This window comes from Solea solea, chromosome 16 (genome assembly GCF_958295425.1).
Source record: "Solea solea chromosome 16, fSolSol10.1, whole genome shotgun sequence".
Taxonomy (NCBI): Eukaryota; Metazoa; Chordata; class Actinopteri; order Pleuronectiformes; family Soleidae; genus Solea; species Solea solea.
In genome coordinates, this window is record NC_081149.1 from 23,159,844 (window position 1) to 23,184,585 (window position 24,742).

Consider the following 24,742-nt stretch of genomic DNA (forward strand, 5'->3'; position numbering starts at 1 on the left):
TTCTTTTTTTTTATCTGCGATCAATGAACCTGAACCTGCAGCCTGTTTTACATACAGCAGCAACAACACCTCCATTTTCTGCAGCCTTTGTCTCAATTATTGTCCTTTTTTGTGCTTGAGATAATGTTCAGTTTAAATTTGACTGTTTTAGTAAAGGATAGATAATACAGATGAATTCATTCACTGAGAAACAAACATGAATATCAAACCTGAAGCGCTCCCTCACACCTTCACACGACTGTGTGTCACGACCGCCTCTTGTCAGGGTATAACAGCAGCAGCAGCTTCTTTTGTTTCGTGTTTGAACGTGATTGTGAGCTCTACCTATCTGTATGGAAACCTGATACGTGTGTGTGTGTCAGTGATGTCTGTATACATACAGATTGTTTGTGTGTGTGTGTGAGTAATAGATAATCTGTGGCTGTGTCAAAGTGGGGCCTTCCTTTTGAGCTGGAGCTATTTTTAGAGAACCTCCTTATCATTCTGCTGTGGGGTAAACAACCCACACACACACACGCGCGCACTTACGCCCATTAAAGCCCACAACAGGAAATATAATTTACATAGATCGTATACGCCTACTGTACACACTGTGTAGTTTAGGGTCTTTGAGATAAGCAACATTCAGAGTGCACTGTCTTCCTGGGTTAATAGTGTTTTGATTCTTTGAAACTCTGTATGTTTTCTGTCAGTGGTTTTAGGTTTAGATTGCAGTTAAACCTTTAACACCTAAGCCTCAAAATGTCTGTCTGCCCAGTTTTCCAAAATAACTTTCAATACCTGGCAGTTATTTACAACTTACTGCATGTTAAAATAGTGTATTAAGAAGTTTTATTTAAAAAACTTTGTCTCAATGTCCAAACACAGGCCAAACAATGGGAACTACTGTATGCACAGGCGTTTTTCCACAAATACGCTGATTCGACAGCGAGTGGTCTGCGATACACTCGGTGTTAAAGGGTTAATCCTCCATATTGTTGTTACATGAGTTTCTTAAAATAGATTATTTGTGGGAAAACTATATGTCTTGTCACCACTAATTTAATTTTAATTTAATCTAATGTAATGCTGTGGTCCATTTCTGGGTCCCACTCACATTATATATGAAAAAAGTCACATTTAAAAAGCATAAACTGGTCCAGCTGGTCAGGTCCAAGCTCTTTCACTTCCCACAGATGGTGTTGGTTAAAAAGTTTTCTTTTTCCATTTTCCTTCTGTTCTCTGCAACTCTTTTGCGTGCGTTGGTGTCTCATGAGACAAAAAATGAACTGTTTAAGCTCCTTTGTCTTGTACTAAGCAGAGTGATTTGTGCATGTAAACATTTGAATGAGTCTGTGACCAAACATTTCTGCACCACAGACAGGAAATCCATCACCTCTCAGACATTGTAGATTTTTAATCTACATTTTTGCTGCAGATTATACATTTATTCACTTGAAAGTCTTTGTGATCATTTGTCACGAGTGTGTAGTGTCTGCATGTCAGGCTTGAACTGAGAGAGGCTGCAAATAGCAGACGGCCAAGAAATTACTTAGTGTGATTTATTTAGATGGCAAATCGAGCTGACTCTGGTAAAAGACTTATTAATCTGATTAAGTCTTTGTGTGTGTGTGTGTGTGTGTGGAGCTGCAGTGGGAACCTTTGAAGTTGACTTGAGTGTTTCCGTTTTATTTGTGTGTTTTTTTACTGACGCAGTAATCATTTGAAAAGGTTTCAAACTTTAACTGAAGTTATTTAGTTTGACATTGACTTTTTTTCATAGACAGACGTTAAACTCAGTTAGCACATTCTAAGAATCCCCTTCTTCATAACAAATAACAGTTGCTAATATTTTCAAAATGTTGGTTTTGTTAATGTTGTGGCAGATAATAAAAATGTTTTACTAATGCTAAATAACATTTCATAGGCTTCTTACTGTGAAGAGGAACAACAGTTCAGTACACTGTGCATGTGATTTAGTCAGTGGATTAAATGTTAAATTGAATGATACATATTTTGAAAGGTTTTTGTTGTTTGCTGTGTGACTTTGTGTCTTTTGTAAAGTTGATGATGTGTGTGATTGGAACAGTAACAGGGTTTTGTCTTCTTCCAGCTCTTTTCCTGAGCTGTTTATCTTGCCGGCTGCTTCAGTGTCTTTCCCTGCGTTATCTGCTAGATTTAATGTCAGCGACAGGCAGGTACAGTACAGTACAGTACAGTACAGTACAGTACGAGCAGACAGTTGCTCGTGGCCCGGTGCTAAGAGCGGAGAGAATTCCCTGAGAACAGCTGATATCGTTAATCACAGTTATATGAAAACCCCCTAAAAGGTGATGAATGTAAAAAGGTACAGCGACAGATTTAAGCATATAAAACGGTTGTGTTTGTAATAAATAGCGTGTCTGCTTTGGAGCAGAATAATATAATTACATGAGAAAAAAACATTATGCATCTTAAATATTCACCCACATAATCTATGAGAGAGGGATGGAGAGAGCAAACATTGGCTGCATTTCCCAGTTTCTCTTCCCGTGCAGGAGAAAAGTATCTATCCAGTATCTATGTTTTAACTCATCTCCATGACAGACCCTCGTTTTCTCCACCGATTGAGACATTTTTGGTATTTGGTTGTATTTCTTAGTAACAAGCTGCTCTCTGCTTGCTCTGCTGACTTAAATGGTTTTTCAGCCTGCAAATGAAAATGTGTTTTGAGAGTATACAGTGAAGCCACTATTTTCAAATTCTATGTTAAAATGTACAGTATATACAAAGGCTTTAAGGATGTGCAATATAAAGTGTCTTATATCCTTTTTTTTCAGCACAGCCTCTCGGCAATGTGATGAAAAATGACTATACTTCTATAACTATACTAACTAACTAAAGAAAAGGGTCTACTTTACATTACTACTAAAAATGCTATATAAAATGAATCATAACTTTTGAGAAGCATTTTTCTTTTTAAAAAAGCCTGAATATGTGACCTATAAACACACACACACACACCCACAATGTCCATATAAGGAGTTGTGTATTATTAACACAGCAATTCACCACTGAGGGTTAACATCTGATACAAAATAATCATTTTATATCTTAACATAATCATTTTCTATTGTCAGGTCCCTATTGTATCTTAAAAGACCAAAAACTAAAACATTTAGCTGGAAAATGCATTAAAAAAAAGAACTGTGGAGTCCCAGAGGTGGCCGAGAATCCTGTGAGACATTATTCAGTAAAAAACCTTCACCTCTGATTCAGTAGCAGCTTCATGACTTATCAATTGCCACCCTGCAGACATCTGACTGGATAAAACCCCATGAGACACGGGGGGATGAATAATTTAATGGGATGCCTGGAATAAGAGAGAAAAATGTCGAGATGCAGGGAGTGACCGTGTTGTCACTGTCCTGCTTCACGCACGGCAAAGAGAGGAAGCACTTTCACAGTAATAGATTGAAGAGGTAGATATTCATTATGATAATTAGTCAGTTAAAAAATAACCCAAAAAAGAAGTGGAGGAGGAATTGGATTCAAGCATTTGAACCGACGATGAGCCACCAGAGCAGTTTTGCTGATGGTAATGGTGTTTGCTGAAATGATCGCACTAACTGATTTAGATGAGGGCGACGTTCTCAAGAGGCCCAGCGATAATTCCCCCGCCCACAACAGATTTGGAGCTCTGCTTCAACTAAAAGAATCAAAGTTAAAGAAGAGATGATGTTTTCACAGTAACTAATAACTCGAGAGGAAAGTGGAAAAAAAACAAAACACACGCGTTAACTAACAACACATTCAGATGCAGCAAATCCTCAGCCAACAGCAATTTAGAGGAAATCCTGTGGTGACAAAATGTCGACTCACCAAACCAGACAAAACATCGACTGTGGCTCAATATCCAAATTAATTAAACAGACTGTTTCACTCTTTTATTCTGTGTGGAGCGCAGGTGCAGTCACTGCACAAAACCACAACCAACAGGTGGATAGATGTCATTGTCATTGTCACACAGATCAGTTTATATTGTTGTATGCTGTGTTTTTATTAAGGAGTTACAGGGGAGTTAGTGGATTTATAAAGGCCGATAGATTGAAAAAGGTATGAAAAAGCCAACCGGCTGAAATATTCATTATAGTACTAACAGGAGTTTTTGTTTTATAAATGGTAACATTGATTAAGAAAAACAAACAAAGGTATTTCTAAACCTCCCTAATCTAATGACTCTCAGTTTTGAATCTATTACCACTAGGTGGCAGCAGCAGTAAGCACTGTTTAAGTGGACTGCAGTCTGAGAGTTACAAGGTTCACTGAATGCACCTCTAAGCTCGTGGACTCTGCATTAATCACACCAGCTCTCATGGATCCAGCAGCAATCTGCAAAGTCTTTAAAACAGTTCTTTAACCAGTTGTTATTGTTATCACTCATAGGGAGAAAAGTCACTTGTACTCGAGTTTTCAGCTAAAGTGGCCCTTAAATGAGCAAATATAACCACTGACCCATCATTGCTGCTGTGGTGATGTGCACCTCCACATGACAGATGAAGACAGAGCAGCCAATAGGTTGTAAAATGTCCCATTGGAGCAGATTAATGGGCGAAACCATTCATCTGTCAAACTCTAGTATCAATCTTAATTTCTTACTTTCTCCAGAGTGTTGACGAGCCATATGTTGTGTTTCCATAGGAACTAAAATGTGTCTTTACATTCAATGCCAATACACTACCGCAAAAAGAGGCTGCCACCATTTTGTACTTCTGCAGTGCTGTAATAAAGAAACACAGCTGTAGTTGTTGTATTCCTCTTTAGTTTGTCGAGCTGTCACAGGAAGCTCGGAGCTTTCCTGAGGCAAATGTAGGTGCTGCGGTTCTACCCGGTAACAAGAGCAGGAAGGCAAACTTGTACAAGACAATGGATGTTATAATAACTTGATCATGTGTTTCTCTCACTGTGATGTTTTGTCAGTTTGAGCATGCCGGCTAATTTGAGCCTAACAGTAGACGAAACATGAAACAACAACAGGACTTGTACTGGAATGAAGAACTGCCCTTTCAATAGCAAAAGGACAATAAAGTAGCAATCAAATATCAATGATTGACTGAATAATTGATTGATTACCAAAGGGCACATGACAGTAAAAGTTCCCAGTATTCCCAATCATTTTCCCCTTTTTTTTTTGTTCCCATTTCTGCATTTGTCACCACAATAAGACGGTTTGTCTCTAATGTGGGAACATGAACCTTGTAATGAACATATCATTATATGTTGAGCATGGCATGCATCGTCTCATGACTACCAGACGCCGGGCGTTACTTTGTCAGTTGGAAACGATGTATTTAACAATGATTTTAAAGCAGTCAAAGTGACCCCCGGCTCTGTCCTGTCCTGCATGCACGTGTAACCATCCCATCTCCCGGCGTTGCATTTAAACTTCACAGCTTAGCAGCTTGATCCCCCTCTGTCTCAATTGCTGTCTTCTGTCCTCCCTCTCTGCTTACCTACGCTGGCGCCCTCAAGGTCGTAATATTTTTCAAGGTATGTATGGAAACTCACTTGTTGAAAATGAAACGAGAGCGAGCTGCCGTCTTCCCCATCATGTGGATAACGCGGTATTGTTGTGTCTACAGAGGTGGTTGTGCGTCACTGTTTTCCGCTCCCTAGAGCTGAAGCACTGACAGGCGTCTCAGGAGAGAGGAAACCCTACGTGACATAATAGCGACAGCAGCCCTTGTATTGCCATTGCATTGCACCATTGCAACGTCAGGCTGGTGTCGACTGCTGACTGAATGGAAATGCTCGCTCATTAGCTTCCATCACTCAGCTCCCCCGACGCTCTTGGCTCAGAACAAATAAAGTCTCTGAAGCATTACTGGCTTTGTTCTATGTGGAGCTTTGCCATGTTTCTTTATGCGGTTGTCTGATAACCATAGACTGTTTCTGAAAGTGGACTAGTCTTCCAGTAGCAAAACGACTGGCGACATGAAACTGGAAGTTCACAGTTGTCACCTGAAACCAGGCTCCTATTGGACGGTACAAGCTGTCCATCGTGAAGTGTCCACGGGTCAAATGGAACTTACAAAAATCATCATCATGTGAGATCATCAACTTCTCAATCCTGGTGCTCGGGACCCACTGCCCTGCAAGATTTCCATGTTTCCCTGCTCCAACACACCCGTGACCAGACTTCTGCAGAGCTTGTTGACAAGCTGATCATTTGAATCAGGTGTGTTGGAGCAGGGAGAACATGGAAAACATGCAGGGCAGTGGATCCCCAGGACCAGGGTTGAGAAACACTGCTATAGACTTCCAGCAACTATGGCTGCAGGACTGTTTTTGGTGTAATTGAACAACTTTGCCAGGCAGCTAATGCTAATGAGTGCTGAACTGGTCCATATAAAAGCAATGGAATCGAGGAACTGGTAAATATTCCTCAGACATGTAGTTCTACTGGTCGTCTATGCCCCTCTTCCTTTTTCGTTCTATCTCCATAGAGTAGCTAGAAAATCTATCGCTCAAATGCGAAACAGATCGGCAACAATACTGTCATAATGTTGTCTACTACTAGGGATGTTGTTTCAGTTCCTACTCAATGTTTCTGGGTCTGGAGTAGATGATACTAAGTAACCATTGACGTTCCAGAACACCTAGTTGTTGTACAGTTTGTTCACCGCGGTAGAATTGTCATAAAAGGTGAAACCACATCACAGCAAATTAGCATTCAGCACAGCAAGTTCACTCCTACTGTACGAGAGCTTATTTTTAGTTTTCAGCTCGCAGTGTTTGTGCAGAGCTGAATATCCTGAGGACAAAGACGCAGTGTGGGATTCTATTAACCGGACACTGCATAAACATTATTAGGTCATTGCTTTAGGTTTTAAATAGACCGCGACACGAAACTTTATATTCACATTTTTCTAGGTTACTCTGATGTTTTCTTGGACATTTGAGCCGTTCACAAATAACCATGGCACGCTTGTGTTTGTATTGCAATGGTGTTGTGGTGTTTTTGCCCGTGTTTCCCTCTCCGTATCCTCCGTTATTGATTTACGAACCACTCTACTATCCATGTTGAAAGCAAATCTTTCCATCTCCATTACCTCAAAAAAAATATTTTTAATCACTTGTGTTTGTAATTTGTTCAGTGAGATAAATAGTTTCTCACTCCACAGTTTGTGGCGCGCCTTCATAACAGCAAATACTTAGAATGTCCATTATTATTTCTCACACCTGTGTTTTTACAGACACAAAATGGCTGCCGTTTATGCTCCAAAGTCATAATATTCATCTCTACCTATGTTTCCAACCCTGTCACACGTTATTGCGTTGACGACATCCTATGAAAAACTACAGCCTAGTGAGAGCTGAGATGGTTTCTATGGTGATGTGACCCCTGATGACCCTATAGGAGTGCAGGCAATAAATAGAGCTTTGTGTAGACAGCCTGTGTGCCATTGTTAATGAGAAACAACTGCCACTATAAGCTTTAATGGCTATTTGTTTTGTGCAAATGATCAGTTAGTTTATATCTTTAATCTGAAATTAGATGACAATATCATTCCCAACCAGGATTTCTCTCTTGTAAACACTTGTAAAAACCACAAGGGCTGGGCCACATGTCTGCTGCGTTATTGAGCTGTATAGAATAAGACCACTTACCATGAAAAGTCTCCTTTGGGTTGATTATGTATACAAATATGTGCAAGAAAAGGAAAGAACTGCTTTACACTCACTGGCAGCAACTTGATATGGTTAATATGGTCAAGACCAGTGAATTCCAAAAACAATAGATTGTTCGAGTGAGATTTTTTTGTGGGTCGACCACACCAGGTACCACTCCATCATGTGTCCTGTGTACTTAAATGAAGTAGCCAGTGAGTGTGTGTGTGTTGTTTTTTCTCTCTTTCACTGGTGTCTGGCAACCAGACCACAGAGGGGCAGTTGATGTACACTGCACTGCAGCGTTTCCTCCTTCCTCAGTCCTCTTTATCCTCTGTATCATGTATGATCTCATACTTTGATCCCAGATCCTTCTCTTGAAAGAGAAAAGAAGTTTGAAGCATGACCTGCGAAGTCGGGGGCGATAATGACAGAAACGACACGATGGAAAGAGAAAATCTGTGGAGGGAAAAAAGGGAGCGGTTCTCTTATCCAAGTGACTGTGGCGCTGGACCTGTTGTGGCGTTGGCGTGTATGTCTGCCAGATATAAAGTAATGGGATGAATGCTGAGGAATGAAGGAGCATCAGGGGAGTCACTTTCAGTACAATAAAGACTGGGTTTCAGGTGTCCACTTACTTTTGACCTTCTAATGTGTGGACACTGTTTTTATTTCATATTAAAGCAGATATTTGACTCTTTATTGTGAAATCCTCTGCTTTATTGTACTACTGCTGCAGCTCTCGGTGAAGCAAATCTCAACACACAGATCCAAAGCGGAGGGGAGCCTTTCCGCGCCCACAGTGTGATGCATTTGCTGTAATACATCACACACATATGATAGAAGCCCTGTCAGTGTAATTGCTGCAAAGCCTCGGGAAACACATAACTTTAACAAGATAAATCAATTGTCCCCTGTCCCTCCGAGACAGGGGACAGGGTCTCTCGAGCCAGTGATACATCCAGCTACTTGTGAAGCCTGATTTATATTGTTAAAGTCTCGGTCTGGTTGCTCAATGCAGTTGCCATGGTTACCACTTCATGGGCTCTAGCTGCAGTGATGTGCGTTGGAATTTCTCTATCTGCCAAACGCCGCCTGTTAAACGTTTGTACTTTTCTTCTCTGCAGGCAGAGATGGTGGCTCTGCAGAGGCTTCTCCATTAGGTCTGAAGTGAGAGTGTGTGTGTGTGTGTGTTTAGCCGTCAGCGAGCAGGAGAGATGGACTGTCAGCACAAATGTGGACGGACTGATGAATAATTCACACCGCTGTCTCAGCTGGACTCATTTTTTTAGAAAATCTCAAATATGTAACAGAACCTCTGACCGTGTTTTGGGAAGAGATGACGAGGGATTACATGCTCAGAAGAATGTGACGTGTTAGACCCAGCCACCTGAAAACTGTTGCTTATTAGTTTTACTCGCGCTACCTCAAATTTTCTGCAATATTCCTTTGGACAATACACATTCAGTGTTTGAGCTTACGCTTGTAGGTTTTGTATACTGTACATCTTGCTCTTTTAAAAGAGGCTTTATCTTATATACTTCAGTGTCGTATATCCTTCCATACCATAGCTGCCTTGCCTATTTTTTAACTTTGTACTTTCCACAATAATAATTATCCCTAAACATCCCTAAGTGAGATGAATCAAAATATTTCCTGGCTTATATATTACCTATTTATCTGCACCTGGTGTTGCACAAAAACAGCAAGTCATATATATCTGTCACTTCTGGTAGCAGTGAAAAGTTACCTTGCTTTGAGATGACGTGTCTTAAACATTGATTTGGTGATATATCGTCATCCTTTCTCATGCAATATAATATTGATTGGTTATTTAATAAATGAAGGCGCTCTAAAACACTCTAAACAGTCCCAGGCGCCGCTCAAGTCAATGAGGGAAACTTGGTTGGAAGTTACCTGGCTGAAGAAGAGGGCGTTTACAGCGGGATAATGGTGGAGAAAGCTACGTTAAGAGATGCTCCATCCACGTTCATACATAGACTTTATGCACTTTGTTCTCTATGTTGTGAATCTTTAGAGAAATCCTGCACTTTTATCTTTTCACAGACTGATGTATCGCTATGTGACTGTCTTGCAATAAAGTCATTATCTCAGAATCATTGTATCGTGATATGATTTAAATATGTAATGTGTAAACCACAAGTAATTAAAGAAATGTAGTGTACATACATTATACATAGTATACATATAAGAACACAAGTTCTGCAGTAATATTATCGCCATGTGAATCACAGACCCTGTGAAGTGCTATGTTTCTCAACCCTCTTGTTTGCCAGATCTGTTTAAATTAAATCACGAGAAGTGATGGATCACTGAAAAACTAATCAGTCATTTTCAACTCCTATCCTTCACTCTTCCTCCTCCTCCTCTGCTCTTGTCTTTGCAGACAATGCAAGCGGCACGATGCCCGACAGATGAGCTGTCGCTGACTAATTGTGCCGTGGTGAGCGAGAAGGATCTGCAGTCCGGACAGTGAGTCGTCCTTATCGCCCTATTCATCTATGGGTTTGTCAATGCAGGAGCACTTTGATCATTTTATCCTCCGTTTAAACACCCGCGTCCACGTTATCATCCATCACTCAACTTGAAGGTCACGGTCGATAATCTGACGTGCAGTTTGTTTATTTGGTTTTATGTTGTAATAATGAGCATGATGATATTACTATGGTGGATAAGATGGGTGGTAAAAAAGTCTCGATTTCATACTAAAGTCTGCAACAACTCCATGAAACTAAACAAGAAAAGAAATGTCACCTTTAAAACATTAGACATTTGATGTTATTTGATTTCCTGCCATCACTTTTGGTTGCATTTCGATTGACTTATATATAATAATAAGTAATTATAAACTTTATTGGTATAGCACTTTTCTTACCAAATGTTAGAAAGTTTCAGTGATTGAATCAGTAAATGAATGTATTTCTTCAGTTTCTGGCATACGTTTCCCTCCATGGACTGCATGCAATAAAATCTCTGATTTGTCATTGCATGGATTATCATCTCAGTTTTATCCTCTATTTTTACTGCCATGGCAACTGCAGCGTTGTCTTTATTGCACTAACAGCAAATAGCTCTTCACAGTTTGGTATTAGTCAACTCTGGTTGTTATTTGTCTCAATACCCCTGTTGTTTATTGCAAATTAAAACAGGTCCTAATATAAATATAAATATTTAAAGCTCATAAAAAAAAAACAATTATCTACCTAACTCTTTAATTAGTGTTGTAGAAAAGTTCATATGAGAAGGAGGAGCTGGTATCTTAGTAACCATCAGATATTATCCAATCACAGTTCGTCAGTAATGTGTCTGTAATGGCATATTAAACTGTGTTGCATGGTCTCTAAACAAATCCAGCTCCTAAGTGGAATAAATTAAACGGACTCTTTATGCAGCTTTGTAATTTGTTTTGTAAGTTATTTTCTTCAGAAGTTGATGGAGATCAGAACAGAGAAACAACAAGAATTGATACTGAACTTTTGTGATTATGAACATGTCTCAAATCATCTGGATAAATACAGATTTTTACAAAAATATGTCTTTGTTGGGCTTGACTTGTTTGCTGCCAATGTAGAGAAGAGTATAAATAGAGAATGCTAATTTGATTTAATCCTGATTGTTCATACATAGTGTGGAAATTATAATCAAAATACCTTGACCTCAACTGATGGGATTGACATTTTCCACAATAAACGTTCAGAGACATTATGTTCAGGAATGAATGCTTATGCCATTGCCTTCATTCTGCACTCTCCATTCATGTTCTATGAAAGAAAAGTTGGCCATTGTCTTGTTTAAATACATTTTTTTAATTAGGATCATTTGTATAGCCTAGAGGTGATAAAAGATGCAGCTCACATGTTCTGTAACAGTATTCCCTCTCTGCAGACACGTGACTGTGAAGACGACGCCCAACCACAAGTTTGCATTTACAGTCAAGACCCACCACACTGTGGCACCTGGAAGTATCGCCTTCAGCCTGCCGCAGGTACATAATGTGCACACAGGCACATTCCCATTCATTTAGACAACCTAAACAAAGCATTATCCCTTATTCTAACCATAACCAGTTAATACTTAACCCTAACTTTAACCTAACCACAGGTCCTAAAGATGTAAAAAATACAAGTACACACACACACCTAGAAATGTCCTAATAGATCTTTCTTTCTCTTTTAGAGGAAATGGGCCGGTCTCTCCATTGGTCAGGAGGTGGAAGGTACAAAACCCTCAGTTTGCTGCATCTGATGATTACCTGTACACAAAGAGAACCAGATTTTATTTCTATTTTTTTATTTCTGTTTGTTCGCACATATGAAAATACCATGTAAATGCAAGAAGTGATGTAATGATGAGATACAGAAACCCACAGGGTACAATTTTTAAAGGGAAGAACATTTGAAATAATTATCTCAATTTAAAAAGAAAAATGTGAATAAGGGATTCAAAACATGACAAAATATGAATTGTATATTGACAAATATTCATATATACACTGGATAACTGAACAAAATAAAACGAGGCTTGTATACAACAGCATAAATTATATTATATGAATTCTCAAACACTATTTATCCCACTAGCTGCAGTTATAGCTTTCAGTAGCAGCATTAGCTTACTTGCTAATGAAGCTAATATTAGCTCTATGAACCGGTTTAAGTGCTCTATTCTTTTCTCTTATTTTATTTTTTTAGCTGACTTGATAAAATAACAGCCCTGTGTATACAATACACTTACAAACAATATCATGCTAAAAATTGAACAATGCTGAATGTGTCTTCTTCACAGCAGACATTTTGACATGCGCTAACAGGATTAGCACAAGTGTTATTGATAACATTAACTAGTTAGGTTTAGTCAGGACAGAGAGGCAGCAGGTAAGTCACTAAACTAAAGAATCAATTTGATTATTAGCACCTGTGCTTTTCCTACTGTTACATGTCAACATGTCTGCCATGAAAAAGACAAAATAAGCAGTTTTATTAGCTTAAAAAAGACAAGGGAATAAAAGAGTGTATCAGGGTGGAAAGTGAGTTTGTGCTTACACAGCTTAATTTCTTTTTTTTCAGTTTCTTAGCTTACAGGATTATTTAACTCTCCTGTAATCCTCAAATCTACTGACATTGTTTTTCCTTGTTACATTTGAGGTACCTCAAATGCTGACTTTATGTCTTAGACATGGGTGACTGTATATTTGGTGAGGCCTGGAGCCATTTTTGATTAGCAGCACTAATAAGTCTGCCCTGTTATTCAAGTTGGGAGAGGGACCATAACTTTCCATTTTTGGAAGGCAATGATGCCTCATAATCATCAAAAAACCTCACTGACAGAAAAACCTTTAAATTAAATTCAAACACCTTTTTTTGTGTCATCAAATATGAAGCAAAGACGTTTAGAGAGCCATTAAACATTAACTGGTTGACCCCAAGGATAAAAGAAAGGTTACATTTATAATTAATGCCACTTTACAATTTTGCATTAAAAAAAATTAAAAGAGAATTCTAATCTAGTCGTTAAGTTACATTTATTTTCATAGACATATTGTTCATTTGCTTTTTGTGTGTGTGTGTGTCATGCAGTGTCCAACTATACATTTGACAAGTCCAAGCAGTGCATTGGCGCCATGACAATCGAAATTGACTTCCTGCAGAAGAAGAGCACCGACTCCTCTCCCTATGACTCGGACAAGATGGCTGCCGAGTTCATCCAGCAGTTCAACAACCAGGCGTTCTCTGTCACCCAGCAGGTTGTGAAGATTTTATTACCTCAAAGTTTCAAACATTTTTGCTGTTGGTCTGTAGGGTTTGTGATCGTGGTCTTGCCTCTCTGTCCCTCAGCTAGTGTTCAGTTTCTGCGATAAGCTGTTCGGCCTGGTGGTGAAGGACATCGAGGCGATGGATGCCAGCATCCTGAAAGGAGAGGCACCCTCAGCAAAGAAACCGCAGAAGGTAAGGAGTTGTTCTGCGGTTTCTGCCTCAGAGTTTCACGCAGTACAGTCGGTGATCGATTATTATTCACTGCGGCTGAATTCTGGCACCTGTGGGATTTCATTGATTATCCAGAACAAACATGTTACCCCTCCGTCATATAGTTCAAATTAATAAAGCACCGGCTTCATTGTTCTGTCATTAAATCAGGTCAAAGGCATTTTAAATCATACAGTGGCATATATTGTTAAATGATTTACAGTATGCTGCAGTTTATCAGCTTTTAGTGAATAATTAGTATCACATTTTCATTTATTTTTATTCATTAATGTTGGGGTATTAACATAAAAGAAATGCACTCCATATCTGTAAATACAGCAACACACGTAAACTGTGAAAATACAAATACTTCTGTGGAGGAGGATTAGGGCCACATGACACTTTATTAGTATAACAATAATAATAATAATAATAATAAATATAATAATGATGATAATAATAATAATAAAGCCAGAATTCTGAGATTAATATCGGGAATTCAGAGAAAGATAATAGATATACAAATGCCACATGTTAAAACTATAATGACAGATCACACACAAAGAAATCTGGCAAGATTATTGGAACATAGCTGACACAGGACACACTGTACTCACCTGCTCAAGTTTAGAACACACAGGCCTCAGTCATACACTTTAAACACCCCACTGGACTATGTGACCACTGCAAAGTTTTTGCATCACCAGAAAAGCAATAGTGGTCACTAAACATGAGCATGTGCTGCATTTGACTGGTTAAACATGGTGTATGATGTTGGAAGGGAGGCAAAGAAAAGATAAAGTCTTCTACATCACAAACTTGACTGTGGCTGTATTTCTTCTGACAGATCGACGTCGGGCTGATGGTGGGCAACAGCCAGGTGATATTTGAGAAGGCAGAGAGTTCTTCCCTCACACTAGTCGGTATGTGTCTTCTGTCTCCTTATGTGTATATCCCACAAACGTACTGACCTCAAAATCTGTAGGTTGTTAAGGTTGTTATGGTTGTCGGAGCCAGTATTGAGTTCCTTTAGTTTAAATGATTAATGCAGGATTACATGTTACAGTGTAATATCTCAATAGTTAAGGAGTTAACTAGTGTGACACTAAAGCTCGCTTTAAACCCTGAACTACAATCCCATAAAACCACGGCTTCAAAGCTTGCTTTAGTGTGAAAAAAAATCATGTCACATTTGTTCGTGATTCAATCAGGTGATTCACTGGCACTGTTCCTTGTGAGTGTTTTCCAAATGTGGAGACGTTGTGAGCCAAAAAGAAAAAATGAACTGTTGAAAAAACAATAGAATCTTTTGATTACACATAATAACCCCCTGCTATAGTTACACAAGCCCATCCAACCTCTCAAATCAGAGAATTTTCAAAGCAAAGAGACTTTAAATCCAAGGCTGATCAGAGAAAAGATGCTTCACAACAAAAGCCTCCTGTCCACCAACGAGTCTGCCTAATTTGACTGCAGCCTTGCACTTCGCCAGGAGAGGTCACTCTAACACAGTAATTAAAATATTTTGTGATCACGTGTTGTTGATCTGAGAGAGGCTTGCATGTATGTGGATGGAAATATGACGTGGATGTACAGCCATGTAAGTGGAAATAAATGTGCAAAACCTTTTCTGTGCCTTGGTGATTGAGGAATAGAAACAGCACATATGAGTCAAGCCCACTGAAACCTGCCTCCAGGTAATAACTTTGAGTGGCCTTGAAATTAACTTTAGGTTCGTTTAGGATGTAGAAAATGACATGAACATCTGCATGAAAAATATGGCATGACAGCAATGAGAGGCTTTATATCATTTGGCCACAAGATGGCAGTTTTATCCTTTGACAATCACAAATATCTAAATCACACCATCAACACACAGACGTCCTTACACATGGCTTACTTGCAGAACTTTTTACATATATATTATGCTGCTTTTATTTTCAAATTCTGACATGTGTAAGCTGAGTTGTTCCCTTTGTTTTTCCACAGGTAAGGCCAAGACCAAGGAGGCACGACAGACAATCATTAACCCAGACTGGAACTTTGAGAAGATGGGAATTGGAGGTCTGGACAAGGAATTCTCTGACATCTTCCGCAGAGCCTTTGCATCTCGTGTCTTCCCTCCCGACATCGTGGAGCAGATGGGTATGAAACTTAAGATCACATGACATATTTTATGTGTTACAGAATAATACAGTACAGACAACCTTTCTTTGTCCTCTCTTGTTGCAGAGCAGCCTGACGTACAGAGACAGGGAATAGACCAATAAATCATTGTTTACTTCAAGTCATAGCATTAACACTTTTGTCACCATGTAGATGTTTTTAAGTATATTAATGAGATTTATTGAATTGTTTAGAATGAGTTCAACATAGGCACTGCTATTTTAATCGTACTGAGACAGAACGAGGTTTCAAAAACATAGGTTTAATGCCGGGGATTTGGTTCACAAATGGTCAGTTCTTCGAGATTCATAGACGCACTTGTGCTCGTTTTCATTTCACCGCAACAGAGAGCCAGCGGTTGACTTGACATGCGTTTGTGAGAGAGAAAGAGTATTTTCTAAATCTGGTGGAGAGAAACTGTCACGTAATCGTCTGGTTGCAAAACAAACTCTTGTTGTGAATCCTTGAGATTTGCATTATTAACTTCACCTGCATCACGGCTCCTATTGTTGAAACCAGCTTTGAATCACACTAATGTTTACTATGTGTGCGTTATCCTCTTTTTTCATCTAAATGAGAACGTCATTTCCAAAATTGACATCATGTTCTTTTAGAGAAGACCTGAAACTAACAATAACTCCTCAGGCATCCAGTTCCAGTATGTATGGCTTCAGAAACTAGGGCAGTGAAACATGTACACTGAAGAAAACTACGACCTAAAACAACAACAAAAAGTACACATCATGACAAAGGGAAGAAATGTATTTTTATTTAATGGCCAGTGTTGGCCATGTTTGACCTCAACTAGTACGTCTGTGTACGGTGTTTTTCCCTGCGGCAGCAAAATGTTATATATAATAATACAGTTGAAAAAAACGGATTAGTCACAGCAAGAGCAACGATCCTCTCTCTGGTTCTCTCACACGCACACTCGTATGGTGTTTCATGATGCATTTTATGAAACCATTTTTCTCTCCCTCTGGCTCCAAGCACATAAAACACATAAGATGCAATCATCTATTCTCTTTCCCTCTACACTTTTGACCTCTACATTCCTTTCTTTATCTCCTGCATCCCTCACTAAATCTAAATCTTTTTTTCACAATTACTATTTAATTTCCTATTCATTACTACGTTGGTTTTTTTTTTTAGACGTGGGGTTAAAAGAAAGGTTAATTGGTTTATTTAATTGTTAATGTGGCAGTGTGATTGTGTGGCGGCCTTGAATTAAAGTCCAGTCCTGTTAGAACACAAATATTTAATGAGTTTCCTGAGTAAGATAAGTTCATTATCATTGAAACAAAATCAAATGAAGATTTAAATTTTACCGTTAGTTTGAGCAATGTCTCCTCAGTGCACTTACCTCTGCTGTGTCTCCTTTCCAGGGTGTTTGGTCTAACTAGTTTATTAATGTCAGTATTGTCACCACACATCACAAGAGAGATCTCATGCTGCTGAAAACAGGACCGAAAGCCACGTGTGGTTCAAAATTTGCTGCCTCCAGCCTCCTGACTTAAAGTCCAGCCGCTACACGGTCATTCCTAACACTTCTTTCATCCTCTAAACCCCCCCCGACTTCCTTTGTTTTCAGGGTGTAAGCATGTGAAGGGCATCTTGCTGTTCGGCCCTCCAGGCTGTGGTAAAACACTAATGGCCAGGCAGATCGGGAAGATGCTCAACGCCCGAGAGCCAAAAGTCGTCAATGGCCCAGAGATCCTCAACAAGTACGTGGGAGAGTCTGAGGCCAACATCCGCAAGCTGTTTGCTGACGCTGAGGAGGAGCAGAAGAGGGTGAGAGAGGTGTAGTGTAGTTTCTATGTTTGATTGAAAAAAAAACCCACAGACATTAACGCTTCTAAATTCAATCCTTCCCCAGCTGGGAGCCAACAGTGGACTCCATATTATCATCTTTGATGAGCTGGACGCCATCTGCAAGCAGAGAGGCACAGGAGCCAGCAGCACGGGCGTGCACGACACTGTGGTCAACCAGCTTCTGTCCAAGATTGACGGTGTGGAGCAGCTCAATAACATCCTGGTCATTGGTACGTAGAATCAGAGCCGAATCATCGACCTTTACGGTTTACGGTTTTTATGATACAAGAGCAGGGACACATTTCTCTCCTCAAATCAAACGACACACTTGCAACCTGGGCTGCAGCAATTAATGAATTCATTCATTAACGAATGAATCACCAACTATCTTGATAGTTCATTAATCAGTCTGTGTTTTGAGTTAAAAGTGTTAGCGCCAATTGTAACATACTTGTTTCAAGGAGAGACAGTTCACATATTGTACAGGCATCAAACTAGGACCCTCACTAGGATTCTGTACATAGCCTTCCACAGCAGACATTTAATAAATACCAAAGTGCAAGATTGTGGTCTCTGTAAAGCAAGGTCCTGGTCTACAGTACAAAAGACAACGCAAACTAAATGTTATATATATATATGTATGTACTGTGTATATATATATATATATATATATATATATATATATATATGTATATGTGTATATATATATATATATATATATTGTACTCAATTTCATCCAAGGAACCCTCCTAATTACACATTGAACCTTAAATTGCACATTTCATTGCACTTCATTTCTGTTAACTCCTGTTCAGATGTCACCTGAAACAAATGAGGTCAAATAAACATCAGTAAAGACAGTAAATATGTGTCTGTCATTCTGTCTCCAGGTATGACCAACAGACCTGACCTGATAGATGATGCTCTGATGAGGCCTGGAAGGTTTGAAGTCAAGATGGAAATTGGTGAGTGTTGCTCTGTCTTTTCCAGTTTCCTCTCTTTAGCTAACATGTGTTTCTCAGTATATTTTACCAGTAGCTCTAATACAGCAAGGGAAGCTCAGCTTCCTCTAAAATATCATGAAATAATGTACTGTGTTGTATCTATATTTCAATACTAAACTTGTCCTAGATGGATGACGGATCATCTTGCGTGATTTTCGTCACTTCCAGGGAAGCTCAGCTTCTCTCGGAGTCAATGGAGCAGTCGGGCGATGATTTGGTGGAACTGTCTGAAAGGCAGAACCAGTTTTTGATTGACAAGGTTGCAGAAAAAAACACGACAGCGGAGCCTCTTCTGCCTCAGTCCTGTGTGGATTTTGCGAGGAAAGTCTGTGGACAAATAGCTGGTGAACAGCGATATAGCCCATTTTCGTTTGTAGATATACACTGTAAATAAAAACGCATAATTATCGCATTTCCTTGTTCAAGTTGTTAGTTTGCAGAATTTATATATCAATAACTGGGCCTGAAATGAGCTCCCCCGTGTTTCAGTAACCACCACTGGTTCAAGGGCAGTTTGTTTGATATGCCAGGAGAGTAACCCGGTACATTTTTCAACCAAGCATCTCAACTGTGCCACCATCCTGTCGTTGTGGGAGAGACAAGAAAAAGCCCAGAAATTGTGTTGCAGCTTAATTGCCAGACTAGAACATATTTACCAAGCAGTCACCCATTGAAGAATCAGCAACAGAAGTTAGCTATGTGCTGTCATACGTGTTTGCTGAACAGAGCGATCCTTTCTCGGATGGTGAATTTGTGAAAGCCTGTATGGCGGAGGCAGCTGCCATGTGTCCCAGCAACAAAGGACAGTCTTAAAGTGTTAGTATGTCTTGCCGCACAGTCACTCAGCATGTGGAAGTAATTGATGAAGAAATGTCAGCTGAGCTGTCAGATCTCGCTAGACTGGATGAGAGCACGGATATCCAGGATGCAGCCCAGCTATTTGCTTTCATTCGAGGGATCAATCAACAGTTTGAAATAATGGAGGAATTTCTTGCCATTGGGTCAAAAAAGTGTCAAGATGTTTGGAGAGACTGAACCCGCCATGGACTAAATCATTGACCATGACAACTGATGAATCTCCAAACCTCATTGGGAAGAACATCGGGCTCCTGTGGAGGATTTAGGACCTGGTAAGAGGTCAGGACAATCACAGCTCTGATTTAATCTTCCTAGACTCTTTGTGTAAATCTGTGTTGAAACTTGATCCAGTCCCAACGGCTAAACCGTCACCAGTTCATCCAGTTACTGGAAGGAAGTGAAACAGAAACGGTTACACTGCTCATGTTTGTTGGTTGAGCCTTGGAAAGTTGTTTTGTTTTGTGGTAGTTTAAAGAGGGGATTTCTCGTGACTATTGTGAAAGTTGATGAGTTTCCAGAGTCGCAGTTCGCAGTGTGTGGTTTGACATGTGGGACAGATATGATGATGGGCTATCTAAACCTGAATCTTGCATTGCAAGGGGAAAGAACATGTTTGTGTACGAGCTGTACTCGCGTGCGAGCGAGCTGACCCTGTTTTACTGATAGCTACCTGACAAGGGTTTTTCCACATTTTCTAACGCTGGCCAACACACTGACAGACACCTTACTACTCCCACAGACCTCCACAACGAGTTCAATCGGCGTTTCTTCTTCTACTTTTTGTTTTGTTTGGCTTGGCACCACATAACATGTGCATAGATCATGACTGACTGATAAACACCTGTCCTCCGTGCCATGCATTCCAACTAGAGCTGCAACTAACGATTATTTTCATAATCGATAAATCTGTCGATTATTTTCTCGATTAATTGATTAATCGCTTGGTCCATAAAATATCAGAAAACCTTAAAAAAATGTGAACGGTGTTCGTCAAACCTGGAAATTATGACGTTCTCAAATGTCTTGTTTTGTCCACAAACCAAAATGATTGACTTTTAATGATTTATTTGTTATCCAGAGCAAAGAAATGAAGAAAATATTCTTATTTAAGAAGCTTAAACAATCAGAAATCTTGTTTTAATCATGAAAAAAGTTTCAAACCGATTAATCAATTACCAAAAATGGTTGTCGATTAATTTAGTAATCGATTCATCGATTAATTATTTCATCTCTAATTCCAACATCAAACATGACGCTCGAATTTGATAGTCTGGCAAAAAGAGGTGACCATCTCAACTGTTCGCATTAGGATAAGTTACATGCATAGAGATTGATCTTAATGTTGTCATTTAAAATGCTACTTACAAATTCATTCTCATTGGACAGTCACAGTTCATCTGTCAAACTGAAAATAAGTCACATGTCATTAGCCTGATCGTTTCTGTAGATCTGCTCTGAATTTGTTGCCAATAATCATATTTTCAGTCAAATGAATGCGATTCGTGTATTTGTTTAGAGATGATGGGAAGGTTAATGTGATGTTTCAAGCGGCCTTTTGCTAAATGCTCCTTTCTTTTCCTTCCCATACTCCTTTCTTCCTTCCCCATCTTTTCCTTCTCCTTCCACCCAACAACTGCTTCATCCTCCAAATTCCAGGTTTGCCCGATGAGAAGGGCCGCGTGCAGATCCTGAACATTCACACCAGCAAGATGCGAGGCTTCAATCTCCTGGCACCAGACGTCGACATCATTGAGCTGGCAGCCGAGACCAAAAACTACAGTGGTGCAGAACTGGAGGGCCTGGTCAGAGCTGCTCAGTCCACTGCCATGAACCGTCACATCAAGGTCACCTGGCACTTTGTTTTTAAACCTTTGATCAGACATATATGTGTCTGATCAAATATATATATATCAAATATATCAAATGATCAAATATATATATATATATATATGTGTGTGTGTATATATGTATATATATATATGTGTGTGTGTATATATGTATATATATATGTGTGTGTGTATATATGCATATATATGTGTGTGTATATATGTATATATATATATGTGTGTGTGTATATATGTATATATGTGTATATATGTATATATGTATATATATATATATATATGTGTGTGTGTGTATATATATATATATATACATATATACACACATATATATATATATATATATATATATATATATACATATATACACATATATACATATATATATATATACACACACATATACATATGTATGTATATGTATATGTATGTATGTATATGTATATGTATATATGTATATGTATATACGGTATACGGTTATTAAACTTCACTTTGCTCCTCCCAGGCTACATCTACAGTCGAGGTGGACATGGAGAGAGCAGAGAAGCTGCAGGTCACCAGAACAGACTTCATTGGATCCCTCAACAACGACATAAAACCTGTACGTGCCGCCTCCTTCAGGAGTCTACTGTACGCTCAACACAGATTAACCTTGAACGTCTCCTCATGTTGATGGTTTCTTTTCAGGCGTTTGGTACAAACCAAGAGGATTACTCCAGCTACATCATGAACGGCATCATCAAATGGGGCGACGCGGTCACCCATGTTATGGATGATGGAGAGCTGCTGGTGCAGCAGACCAAGAACAGTGATCGCACACCACTGGTGGCTGTGTTACTGGAGGGTAAGACATCATCACCACCACATGCAAACCTCAGCTAGGATCTAAAACTCAGCTTTTAATGGCTCCTTAACCATATTTGGAAAATAATTTCCACTCTATTCTGTCAAAGGCAATAGCTGGATGCTATTATAAGTCCCCACTCTTGTCGTAATATGTAATTACCTCGTGTTATTGAGGCTAAGCGAAAATGTACAGTATATGCTTTTTCCACTGGTTTTTGCAAGGATTTTTGTAAATAATGTATTAGCATTATTTACAATACTCAGTGGCCTAAAGTTTACGGATGGTCCTTGGCCTGGTTTGGGGATCAGTGTAATGTTGGCTTAATGTAAGCACTGGAAACATTCATAAAATCAGTTGTAAAGCCCTCATTGAGATGGATTTTATAGCTGATCTACCGTAAGTGCATTTTCAAGGACAGGCTCCTCCAATTATACCCATGCCTTTTCACTAAGGGTGGGTAGAGATATCTAATTATATACAATGTGCTGTACAACTTGGTGAATACTCAATTAATTTGATTTTAGTCACAAACCATACTCCCACCTTCATCGTACAGTTAACCCTCTTTTACTCTCAATACTCTCAACCCACTCAGGTCCACCCCACAGTGGAAAGACAGCTCTGGCAGCTAAGATCGCAGAGGACTCGCAGTTCCCCTTCATTAAGATCTGCTCTCCAGACAAGATGATCGGACACTCGGAGATCTCCAAGTGTCAGGCTATCAAAAAGGTATGTGCTGGAATTATGTGTCAACACATCTAGTATTGTTCTCTACGCCTACATTAACATCCCCCCTCCCCCTCCACCATCACCTGTTTCAGGTGTTCGATGACGCTTACAAGTCCCAGCTCAGCTGTGTGGTGGTGGATGATATCGAGCGTCTGCTGGACTATGTCCCTATTGGTCCTCGCTTCTCAAACATGGTCCTTCAGGCCCTGCTGGTGCTGCTGAAGAAACCTCCACCCAAGGTCAGAGGTCATCAGAAAGCCTTTTTACTATCCTGCTGTCCTGCTTTAAGGACCAGATCGAACCATTAATTGTATCCAAATATACATTTCTGTGTGTCTTCACAATTATTTGATCAAAGTCGTGGGCTGTCGTCGACTGTGGGTTTAGACCTAGAGCGCTTCACATCAGGTGATGTACAGGCCTACAGTTTATCCAGGGCTAATCTGAAGAGGGGGCTCAAGAGGGTCAAGTACTGCTAAAAACTGAGGCTTGAGGAACACTTCATCAACGTCAACCCTCAACAAATGTGGCAGGGCATCCAGGCCATGACTGAGTACAAACCCAGCAATCATTCGCCCCCAGCTACTGAGGGTTTTTTTGTCCTTGAAGAGCTGAACAACTTCTCTCCTCACCTTGACTGAGACAGGCAGGAAAATGCCACTAAGGCTGAACTCCCTGCAGACCAACACACTTTTCCCCAACTCGTATGTGGCAGGAGTTTAAGTGGAAGTGACATTTGTTATTTTACTACAACAAAGCAGACAGAATACCGACGTTTAGAGGTGCTGTGGGTGTCAGGAAGCCAATCACATGCATTTACTTTGGTTTTAGTAAAAATCTCAAACCCTAACCCTGTACAGAGGTTCATAAAACAAGAAAAGTAGAATTTAAAGCACTTGCTTTGGCAATTCTAACCTCTGTTTTAAGGAAATTTGAATTTCAGATGAGGTATTGTGAGGAACACATACAGACTAACTGATTATTACTAAATATTAGGCAGTCTGATTGCCATATGAATTCTTTTTTTTCTTTTTATTTTAAATGGTTAAAACTTATTTCATGCTACAGCATCATGAGTATGATGTTGTTTCACTCGTGGGAAGCCAGATCTACAAAACTACAAAGTTTGCTCGGCCAAAAAGAACGTTAATATTGCGGTAAAAAATTTTTTACACCGTTAATAACGCGTTTAACTGACAGCACTTATATTAAATTGTACTACATTTGTAATTAATTGCAATTAATCTTCACTCATGACATTAAATGTCCGGATACAGGGTCGGAAGCTGCTCATCATCGGCACCACCAGCAGGAAGGATGTGCTGCAGGAGATGGAGATGTTGGATGCCTTCAGCACCACCATCCACGCCCCCAACATCTCTACTGGAGAACAGCTCGTTGACGCGTTGGAGGTATGAACACACGCGCACCACATTTGTGAGTGCAAACGGATGCTCAAGGTTGGGCACTTACACAAGGACACTCAGACGGAAGTGATGAATTATACATACCCTCCATTCTCAAGAGCACACACACGTAGCTGTCCTTTGAAGGACTCTCGTTGACTTCCATTCATTTAGACAGACTAAACGAAGCATTAGCCCTAACCTCAACTTAACCACAATTCCATTCTTAACCCTCCTCAGAAATCAGGTTTTGCTTCATTATGACCAGGTCAAAAAGTCACTCATAGGGTAGCGAGGAGACCCGCGCACACGCCGGCATACTATTAATTACTGTGGCATTTCGGCACTAGACCTTCACAACATCGCAAAGGCCCTGCAGCCCAGTGCTCTGAATGTCAAAGTGGAGAAATGAAACGTCGGGAGTGACGATGACTCCGCTAAGGTAGCCAAATGCCTCGTCTAATTA

The 24,742-nt window shown here is 39.7% G+C and overlaps 1 protein-coding gene across 3 annotated transcripts in view; it reads left to right on the forward strand.

Annotated features, from left to right (window-relative positions):
* The window catches only part of LOC131475907 (vesicle-fusing ATPase), a 38,875-nt gene that overhangs the window by 9,089 nt on the left and 5,044 nt on the right, over window positions 1-24,742 (forward strand). For 2 of the 3 annotated variants that reach the window (XM_058654285.1, XM_058654286.1), the window contains exons 2-18: window positions 5,491-5,508; window positions 10,037-10,122; window positions 11,536-11,635; window positions 11,827-11,866; window positions 13,227-13,393; window positions 13,485-13,595; window positions 14,461-14,536; window positions 15,603-15,758; window positions 17,371-17,570; window positions 17,656-17,821; window positions 18,482-18,556; window positions 21,110-21,297; window positions 21,800-21,895; window positions 21,982-22,138; window positions 22,737-22,870; window positions 22,963-23,109; window positions 24,148-24,282. In XM_058654285.1, the coding sequence (XP_058510268.1) occupies window positions 5,491-5,508; window positions 10,037-10,122; window positions 11,536-11,635; window positions 11,827-11,866; window positions 13,227-13,393; window positions 13,485-13,595; window positions 14,461-14,536; window positions 15,603-15,758; window positions 17,371-17,570; window positions 17,656-17,821; window positions 18,482-18,556; window positions 21,110-21,297; window positions 21,800-21,895; window positions 21,982-22,138; window positions 22,737-22,870; window positions 22,963-23,109; window positions 24,148-24,282 (2,052 nt within the window). The remainder of the gene's footprint in view (window positions 1-5,490; window positions 5,509-10,036; window positions 10,123-11,535; window positions 11,636-11,826; window positions 11,867-13,226; window positions 13,394-13,484; window positions 13,596-14,460; window positions 14,537-15,602; window positions 15,759-17,370; window positions 17,571-17,655; window positions 17,822-18,481; window positions 18,557-21,109; window positions 21,298-21,799; window positions 21,896-21,981; window positions 22,139-22,736; window positions 22,871-22,962; window positions 23,110-24,147; window positions 24,283-24,742) is intronic. The other variant, XM_058654287.1, reaches the window with a different exon arrangement.